This window comes from Hippoglossus hippoglossus, chromosome 9, assembly GCF_009819705.1.
Source record: "Hippoglossus hippoglossus isolate fHipHip1 chromosome 9, fHipHip1.pri, whole genome shotgun sequence".
Lineage (NCBI taxonomy): Eukaryota > Metazoa > Chordata > Actinopteri > Pleuronectiformes > Pleuronectidae > Hippoglossus > Hippoglossus hippoglossus.
The window spans coordinates 17,142,945-17,153,129 of record NC_047159.1 but is presented as its reverse complement, the minus strand read 5'-3'; the positions used below and the strand labels follow the sequence as shown (position 1 = coordinate 17,153,129).

The 10,185-nt window shown below is 39.0% G+C and overlaps 2 protein-coding genes across 6 annotated transcripts in view; one reads left to right on the top strand and one right to left on the bottom strand.

Annotated features, from left to right (window-relative positions):
• Positions 1 to 246: 246 nt before the first annotated feature.
• On the bottom strand, positions 247 to 6,263 carry tmem167a (transmembrane protein 167A). The gene is made up of 4 exons (XM_034596083.1): positions 6,148 to 6,263; positions 4,557 to 4,666; positions 2,600 to 2,634; positions 247 to 2,513 (listed from the first exon to the last, which is right to left on the bottom strand). Exons 1-4 carry the CDS (start codon positions 6,148 to 6,150, stop codon positions 2,443 to 2,445), a joined length of 219 nt encoding a protein of 72 aa, XP_034451974.1. The 5' UTR covers positions 6,151 to 6,263; the 3' UTR covers positions 247 to 2,442.
• LOC117768033 (DNA repair protein XRCC4-like) overlaps positions 5,576 to 10,185 on the top strand; it is a 24,414-nt gene continuing 19,804 nt past the window's right edge. For 4 of the 5 annotated variants that reach the window (XM_034596080.1, XM_034596079.1, XM_034596077.1 and 1 more), the window contains exon 1: positions 6,281 to 6,406. The gene's annotated coding sequence lies outside the window, so the exon portion shown is untranslated. Of the gene's footprint in view, positions 5,865 to 6,280; positions 6,407 to 10,185 lie in introns of those variants that run through there. The other variant, XM_034596078.1, reaches the window with a different exon arrangement.

Sequence of the window (10,185 nt, the reverse complement as noted above, 5' to 3'; positions counted from 1 at the left end):
TTATTGCTTTATATTGTCTTAACCTTCACGAGGAACAATACAGGCTACAGTAACATTGAGTGTATTAGTTTGCTAGTTCCCATAAGGCTCAACCAGTTTGATTCACAGTCAGTGAAGTGTTGTTAGTTCAGCCTGGCAGCCAGCCACTCCCAGGGGCGCAGGAGCCGCGAAATAAACAAACTTAGAGGATGGAGGTAATGATTCTCACCAGATGACCTGTAAAAGTGAATTCTGACACACCGAGTAGAAAAAAGCTGTTTTATTTTGTCCTTTGCCATATGGCATCCACTTGAGTAAAGTTTGATGAGCCAACTCAAACACAGAAATCAGGACATGCATTAAGCCACTTTAGAAACAGCAGGATCGGTCCAAATGTTGTTTTAGGCATCCAGTCACTGAGCCGCTGCCAGATATTCTTCATTGTTATTGTTTAGCAACTGTGCCCATGCACCATTTAAGGGCTTTAAGAACAATCACATTGACCTAAAAAATTACCAAAAAAAACCCACTTTTGAGTTTGATTAGGTCCTAACATGGCCCCTACACCAGGCCCAAGATCCTGTGAGCCAACCGTCTCTTTACCTTCTGCATATTCTGTAGGATTCTGTTAATTCTATGTGAATAACCCGAACAATCACAGTCTCTCCACATGTATGGGAGCTATTGATAGTGTCTGCTTTCATCTGCTGGACTGAAGTGACACCAGGTCGTCCGTAGCGATTCACTGTCATCATCACCTAAGACATAAGCTTGCTTCATTGACCCGGCCAGGTCCCTCCAGCCCATGCCAGTATCTCTGGTCCTTAAGATAGAGGCAGATGACTGAGAGCTTCCTGCTCCTCTGCGTCTGTATCTGTATCTGCGTCACTGCCTGATAATCACGACTTTACCGGCAGACTTCACTTGATGCTTTATCTCAGCCGGGGCGAGCCAAAACGGATGGGCACCAGTATGGGATCAGTGTCCCCAAACATGGGGCTGTGTGTGTGGGGGTGTTGGGATTCAGACACTCATCAGAGATCAGAGTGTCAAAGGTGAGCGTCAACAAGAATCCTCCTTTATTTACCACACAGGAGAGGAGAAATGTGTGTGGGACTGTTTCTATGAAACATACAGTATATCCGTTATTTCAATTTGATTAATTTGGGTCAAATTTTGTGGCTGATGATATAAATTAAGTCTGAAACTATGATCTCCATTTAAAACCTGTCCCAACTCTTTCATTGGAATAATTTAATCTCGTTACACACTTTTTGCAGCCAAAGTTGTCCACTGTTAAAAGATGAAATGAACAGTATTTGTCTTTAAATCAGCAATTACATAGGATTGTAACTTTCCAAAAACATTATGGGTATCTTTCAGTCTCCTGAATTTAGTCAAGTACTTCAGTATCTTGTAGTTTCCTTTGTAAGAATGAAATTCAGCTAGTATCTGGAAGTAAATACTAGACAGATAACTGGCGTGTGGCACAATCAACTGACAGCTCTTTGCAGCGGACCCTGTGAAGACGAGTGTTGACTTCGAGGTTATAAAGAAGGTTATCGCAAACTCTTCACTGTGCATCTCACTCCGAGCAGAATCCTGAGAACTACACTTCAGATATGATCCAGAGCTGCAGATTCTTAAAGTCACAGATTCTTCTTCACCCAAAAACTACAAGGAACTCTAACTTCACTGCAGTGTTCATGCACAGTGTCAAAAGGTTGTCATCAACATGTCTATTGTGCAGGTTAGAAGTCATTATGAAGATACTTCATTTTACACTGTGACATTAACACAACCAGCAAACACTAATCAAGTGGTTAAGTTTTTGAGTTTAATGAAACAAATCAGCCTTCTCAAACCAGACTTCCAAAAAGGTTCTTTAATAAATAGTGACAAACTGACTGACTTTAAAAACATCAGCGGCTCCCGGCGACAAATATGTGGGACAATTTGACATGTTGAGAGCTAGAATACCAGTTTGTTTGCTATGGAATATCATTACCATTTTAGATACAACAAACAAAAGTCTGAATGAGTGATTTACTTGATAGTTATACACATTCATGAAGGAGGATTTTTGTGAAGGATTCTCAACAAATCGATGCCATTGTGACAAACTTGAAGAGGGAAAAAAAAAAATCTGTTTGAAATGTTTGGACAAACGATCCTTTGATCACACATACAACTGGAGTAAACCTTCGACATCATGAGCAAACACAAGGACAGACCTGGAGGTCTGTGGAGGGATCGAGACACACTCTGGGGCTATCACCTCACCCCTCCACCAACAAACACACATTCTCTCTCTCCGTGGCCACGACGAGTGGTGACAAGTCTCTGTTTTTACATCATCTTAAGTGACAACCACCAGAGGTCCTGTTGTGCTTCTAGGATCGTACTGTTCGTGCCTTGCCGTCTGTTCATTTCCCCAATGTTTCCATTTGTGGTTTCCTTTGGCTACTGCTGAAACAGTATACTAAACGCCATGACGACACAGCAGCAAGCCACCCAGGGGCTCTTCCTCTCACCTAGAGAGAAGAAATAAGATTTAAGTCAAGGTGACCCTGCTAAGCAATATTATTCCTTTAGGTAAAAAAATAAAAAAATAACATACCTATTCTGGCACACTTCCAGAAAATCCCTAGAATCCTAAATGATAAAACAATGACAAATATTACACGCAAGAAACATTATTTGACTCCATTTGTTTAAAACCTAATTGTTAATTTACTGAATTAAAAATCAATGAAAAAACAAGAAAAAACATGAGGTCGGGTGCTGTGTTGATATAAAAGTGGTGGATACAGAAACTGCTGCTCAGACCTACTCTGTCCATTTCCATGCAAGAAGTATTTGTGGAGGAAGAGAGGGGGAAATTCAATTTATGTTTGTTTATGACAGTTGAGACAAATATCGCATTTGATGTGTCTGCTGGCCTGAATGAGTGGGACTGCAAGTCTGTGCATATTTATTTTAACCTTCACAATAAAACATGTGCCAGCATCCCATCATGAAATGTTCTCTTATAGACTTGGAATAGTCCTGGTGTAAACATTATATTTTCTACAATCCTTTTCATTTTATGTAATGGACAGGTTTTTCTGTACAAAACACAATTTCTTAAAATTTGCAAGGACATTTGTATTCCCGTCAGATTTTAAGTATATAACTACCAAAGGGAAATAAGTTTGCATGATGTGTGGAACCAAATCAATACAAATAATGGCTCATGCTTCAGTCTACCAATCAATCAAGAGGGAACATTATTAAATCATCTGCCACAAAGTCTCATGGGTTTGTCTGAAGAGGATGTCACTCCTTGCGCCAATGGTGGGTGTGGGTGTGTGTGGGTGTGTGTGTACGTGCATGCTCTTGGGCTGTGACACACTTGAAGTGAATCATAGAGTTTGAACATCCAAGAATAATAAAGATCCAGTGATGGGGAAAGGCTTTAATTTAAGGCTGCTACCATTTTCTGCTACCAAAAGAAGCTTCTTATTAGCTGAAAAAATAAGCGAGTGTCCTCAGAATTGACAGAGTTACAGATGGATGAATAATTTCACATTGCAGAGGTTTATATTCATGGATTCTAATACAAGAATAATGTGTTAATAAACTCATCTTCTAATTCAATGATGACATGGGTACAGATTCCATATGTGTTGTGATTTTTAAGTCTTTCAATCCTAAAAGTATTGTGATTCAATTACAATTAATTGCATTTTTAAAGACTATGAGATGAAGTTAAAATTCACATACATCAATGAGTATGTATAGTTTGTTGTGAAACATAACTAACGCAAAAACAAGGCACATTATTTCTGGGTTTTATTTCCGCAGCTTTATTGATATAAATATCTCGGCTCTGTCTCAAAGCCGTGCAAACAATAAATCTGAGGTCTGTACGATTGTTGATGCCAAGTAAGCTCAGGCTTACTGTCAACTGCTAACAGACAACCTTAGTGCAAGTAAAGAATTAAAAATCAATTCAGGGCTCTGCAAAAAAATCTTTTTAATATGCCAATGAATTTATTTTCTCGTCCCAGCCCTATTATTACTCAGAGCAAATCAGCAGGACAAGAAAACTAATGTCTAAGTTAAAAAAAAGTAACTACATGGAATCAACGGTTAAAATTGAAAACGGTAATGATGACAGGACATCGCAGTATTTTTATACAACAAATACTTTGGGTGTCTTGTAATTGCTTAAGCACTGTCAGTGATTATAGCATGAATACAGTGGGAAGCACTGAGTCTTAGTACTTTATTCTGAGGCCATCTTCTCATTTGAACTGCTTCTTTGTATGTCAGGACTTTTTTCACCTTGTATACTAGAAATTAAACTATATGCCTGAAATATACTATTAAATTCTGACCTTTCTCCTTTGACATGAAGTGTGCACACTTTACAGAATTACATGAATACACCTGACATACATTATATGAACAAATACTAGTAAGATGAAGAAAACAAGCCGCTGTGACCTGTGTGTCATTCCAAGAGACAGCGATTGGTATTTTAAGACTTCAGCGGCAACTTCATTGTTGTTTAAAATAGTATCTGATCATACCCGGTCTTGTTCTTGTCTAGCAAGCTTGGAGCCAGCGCTCTGATGTAGGCACAGGTACAGATCAGGAGGAGAATCACTGTTAGCAGCGACTGGAAGTTGAAAATAGCTGACTGCAAGAAGAAAGAAAATTATATATTTAGTACCGACAAGAGCTCATGCAGTTTTAAAGCAGAGGTCAACATCTAGCAACCACCGAATTCACTGTAGTTGACTTCCTGTAACATGAATGTCAGGCCACATGTATTGAGGAATGTTGATGTACCAGCTGTTCATTCTGGTGACGTGACAAAGAAGTTGGCCAGCTGTGTAGACCCAGTTAGAGACACGTGACTGTCAAAGACTCATCACCAGACCGCTTGTTTCTCCATAGACGGTCAAAATCACTCCATTCAAGTTTTTTTGAATGTCAGTATATTAATTCATAGGATCAACAACCTACCTAACAGGTATTGTGGCTTAAAAATTCATCTCTCATAAGGCCAATGTCAGAAAACACCAGACTGACTAGGTTGTTTGTGATCTAGTGCACTCTTTATAAAACTGGACATAATTTAACCACCTGTTGCTCCTATCATGAAAGCAATAATAAAATATAATTGATATTAAATCACAGTGCATGGTACAAAGTACGTTGTCTAAGTTAGACCTTCTCTGTTTTTATATAAATGAATGGGTCTGATGTTTAATCAAATAAAACCTGACATATGAAGTTAGAACATGACGCTAATCAACAACTCCATACTGGACATTAGCTTAGTTTTATCAACAGCACTGGATATCTGAAAGAGACACACAGATGCTTATAGATTCAATAAACGATTCAAGGGCTATTACTCTAATTTTTGAAAAGATATGAAACTACACTTTTGCAAAGATTGTGAATGCAACCCCTTCTAGTAATCTAATTAATCTAAGAAGACATTATCATATGATGATTACATGTGTGCCCTAACAATCAAAATCCATAATTAACCTTTGAAATATTTCCTCACTAACATGGTGAAAATACACTTTCTAACTTAATGCAACATCAATAATTGACAAACAAACCTCATCTAGTCTAGTTTACGATAAAAACAAAACTTCTAATAAACTGTCTACGTGATGTGCTCATGAGCTCAGATTAACACAGTTACTCACTTTCAAACTTCCGCTTTATTACCAGTTTATAAACAATTCGTATCTACACACAAGAACACACACACGAACGCAAACGGACACACACCCTGAACTATTGTGCAGCTACGTGGCAAACGCCTCCTCGCGCTGCTCGTATTCAATATCAATCATCGAACAGATTCTCGCATCGTAAGTGGATATCAAACGACTCGCGGTGCCACAACACCGCAACTTCCGCGATGCACACATTTCTAATATCGTGATATTAACGCACAGAAACATAATGTGATAGATCGGCGTGCTAACACTGTTAGCCAGTGCTAGCTATGTAGTTTAGCATTGACCACACGTCCTGCATCCCCCCGCCTGTTAGCATTAGCTGCTGTGGCTGCGTGTCGCGCAAGAACACGTTGTGTGGACGATAGTTTAGAAGGAAGCCACGGGAAAAGAAAAACACTCGTGGAAAACTCACCATTTTCGTCGGCGAGTCAGAGCCACATCACACTTCCTGCTCTGTGGAACTTACGTAACGTGGCCAGTGACGTAGCCTACGTAGCGTATCGTCGCAGCGTAGCCGCAAAAACCACGCACTGTGATTGGCCGAGAAGAAGGAGAGTTGAAAGTTGAATCGTGAACTGACAGAAGAAGCGAAGAGTAGAAGCAGCGATAACTAGAGTTTCACACTCATAACTCTTCGTCTGGACGCAGCGGTGGTTTGCCCACAGAGTAACGTAAGTCTCCCAAAGGGAAATGTGTTCGTTAAATCTTCTTAACACAATCAATTACAACGACATGCGTCCGACAGACACACTGAAAGCTACGTTACTCTCCATGTAGCACGTTCAAGACCGACAACATAACCACAAAGCGTGTGGATACAACAATTTAGCACTGGTGGAGATGCTAACAGCTAGCTAATCATCACATGCAGGACCCCGGAAGTTATAAATACAATATTATTAAGCTGTCAACAATAATTACAGCTGAGATAATATATATATATATATATATATATATATATATATATATATTTTAATTGAGTCTGTATTTAATCACATTGAGATCAAGATGTCTTTTCCAAGAGAGGCATGAGATCAAGAAACATTCACCATCAGCCACAGACAATTAAACACGAGCAACAACAAAACACCACAGTTAAATAAATAAATGAAATAAGTCACAAGATTCATAAACAACATCACGTCGTAAAGACTTAAAATGACGGCTGTAGTTTGAGGGAAGTTTATGAATCATATAGTTTAGCAGGTGCATAGCAACTGAATCCACGTTCTGCCAATATTGGTGCATACCTGAGGGATGTCTAAAGCTAAGTTACTGGGTCTTGTGCTGTGTGTACTGGTTTTAAATGAGAGCTGAGATAAGTTGGAAGTTTTAACAACAGATCTTTATAGATGAATAACATGAGATGAATGTCTCTTCTCGTTTGTAATGGAGTCCATCCAACCGAGTGACACAGAGAACAATGATGTGTGGGGAATTAGTTGTTTGTGATGAAGCGTAATCTCAGTGATCTACTGGGTTTAACTGCTGATAGTTGATGGGGCTGCGTGACAGTTTAGAATGTCTCCATAGTCGAGGACTGACATGAAGGTAGACTGGACAATAGTTTTTGGGATTGATGGAGACAGACAATTTTTAACCCTGTCTGGGTTAGTTGTTGAATATGTGTTTTGAATGAGAATGACCTATGGAGCCAAATTCCTAGATATTTGCAAGAGTCTGTTTGAGTGATGGGTGCCATTTAATGTTTTAAGAGCGGGATGAGTACAATCAGTATTTGAGGTAGAAAATACTATGAATTTTGTCTTATCTGCGTTTAAAACAAGTTCATGATTATTATGGGAAAGGGTTAGGGTTAAGAGCCTAACATCTCCTATTCTCTCTCTCTCTGTGATTTAAGGCAGACATTTTTTGTGGTCCTCTTCCCTCTCAAAGTTTTCACAATGAAGTCCCCTCCCTCCAACCAGCCGCGCATCTTGATTGCATTTAAACCATGTTTCACATCTCCCTCAACCCATCCTTCCCAGACACTCCTGCAGAGCTTTCATGTAAGAAGAAGTCTGTCAGCTTGTTGACCACACATAAATAATGCTTTAGCTTTTTTTTTTTTATTATGACTAGAGTGTGGATGAAAACTTGGTGGGGAAAAAAACAAGAGTGAGACCTGAGCAAGTGTAAACTTTAAACAGATTCACATTCCTCTTAATGTAAGTTTTATAGGTTTTTACAGCTCACTGACCAATTTACATTGCAGTACAGTACACGCCTGATTACTGCAGTCAAATCAAGGCTTGATGTAGTGTCAGTCTGTGTAAAATTTATTTTAGTTACGAGAGAAAATAAAAGGGTGAAACTCTTTTTTTGTTACACATTTCAATACCATAAAACTTTACTCAAGTAATAGTAGTGTTCACAGGTTTTGATTGTAGAGAGAGGGACATTGGAAAGTGACAGCCACATGGTTTCTTTGCAGTTTTGACCTTCAAACAAAATGAGACTCAATTATGAGCATGATGGTGATGGGCAGTGTTGTCCTTCCACAGGTTGTAACGTTCCCGGGTCTCTACTTTTACACAGCCATAATCATCATTGAGAATTGCCGTGCATTTGTGATTGAGCTTAATGTAGGTTTTCACTGCTGTAGTTTATTCCTCTGTGAATATTGGAGATGTGAAAATGACCTGTCATTGTGCAGCTGAATTCAAGGTTAGCAAGATGGTTCCAACTTTATATGAAAGAGCTGAGATAAAGTGGACAACAATTGGAAGGGTAGCAAGGTATTCTGTTTTAAACCGTTGTCCTATTGTTGAAATTAGTCATCTTTTAAGTGGCCTGAATTTAGAGGTGACGTTTGAAGTTGGTGTGACAGCACTGCGTTACACTTTCTATCCTGAAACATTTTGCTGAATGAAGTAATATTTAATCCCTGTGTGACTTCAGTCGAATTTGTCTGATAGAAATGCTGTTATGCTTTTGTTCTCACTACATTTTTCACCCAGTGGTTTTAAAGTGTCATCAGATCTCGCAGTAGTAGTAGCAGCGTTTTTATGTTTCTGTGACCACACAATCCACTAAGATACGCTGCCAATGGTGTTAGATAAACCGAATAGGTCTGAAGCTTGTTGTCACCAATGCCTTTTGCACTTCACTTCAATTAAATTTAATTTGCCACATTATATGATTAAGATTTTAGAAAATGAACATCTTTGTTACACAGCACAAGTTGGACTATGACCCTGACCCACTGCCACTATATCACTGTCTGCTCTGCTGGCAGCAAGAACGTAAGCACTAAAAATGTCCATGGTTGAATTACAGTAGTTTCTACAAACTTGATATTTAGGTCAAGGCACATATCAATCAGGTATTGGTGAAGCTTCACAACTCAGCCTCTGATCGGATCATAGTGTAAACCAGATCAGATCAGAGGTCAGATTTCAACCTTTAGGCATTGATTCATCATGCATCCTGTATTATCATTGCACAAGAGAAAGTAGTACAGAGAAATGAAAAGTGCTACTTCTGAAAACAGTGCAGATGTATATATAAAAAATTTGAAATCCGACAAAAGACACCACCATAAACAAGACTAATAAATACATTAGAGTGTAGTTAACTATTCGTTGTTGCACAGAATGGATATTGCACTTGATGATGTGAAACACCTCCGGAAGAAATCAAAAGACCACTCCAGTCTTGAATCTGCATATCTACATGCATGGCATCACATACCTATAAAAAGTAAAATCAGAGAGTCTGATATTCTTGCAGTGGTTTGTTAATTTTTTAATGTATATGTCATTATGTTATTGTAATGTTAGTTTATGATATTTCTATCAGTCAAATGGCTTAAGCTAGTCAATACCTGGGCAGAGTAAAGACTTAAAGGCCATGTCTCAGTCTGCTGCTGTTTAGGGCAGCACTGCTTTAATCCCTGACGATGACAACAGGGCACTAACAAAGAGTTTTCCTTTTCATCTTGAATTGGAGAAAGCATGAGGTGAAAGTCCAGTGAAAGCAAATCAAGAGGACAGGCCTAATTGTCAGGACCCATTAAAGAGACAGTTAACTGCCTTGGCTTACCTCTCTCTACTCTGTATGATCTTCTCATTTAAGACACAGGATGCATAATTACAGGCTCTATTTATGAGTCATTTGCCAACTATTGCCTGCACAGAGTTGTGTCTCACAGTTTTTAAATGCGACAGAAAGAGAGAAGAAAAGACAATAAATGGTTGAGCAGAAGAAAAAATTACAGAGGGCCTCAGAAAGAGGATGAGGCTGTATGTCAGAGCTGCAGGGAATCTGCAGCTCATGATTTAAGCATTCCACGGAGTCTGTGTGCTGATCGAAATAACTGAACAGATGCTAACAGGAGGACTTCGGGATACACTTTGAACAACTCTCCATTCCTGACAGACAGCGCTGTTTATTTAATTTGAGTGTCTTTCTGTCATTACCACAGGGTCATAGTCGCTGCAGAACAGAT

Bases quoted from the DNA above. Each gene is read 5' to 3' on its own strand.
- tmem167a (XM_034596083.1), bottom strand. The intron at 2,635-4,556 runs GTATGATCAGAT...TTTATCATTTAG, and splicing joins CTAGACAAGAACAAGACCGG to GATTCTAGGGATTTTCTGGA. The intron at 2,514-2,599 runs GTATGTTATTTT...TCTTCTCTCTAG, and splicing joins CTGGAAGTGTGCCAGAATAG to GTGAGAGGAAGAGCCCCTGG.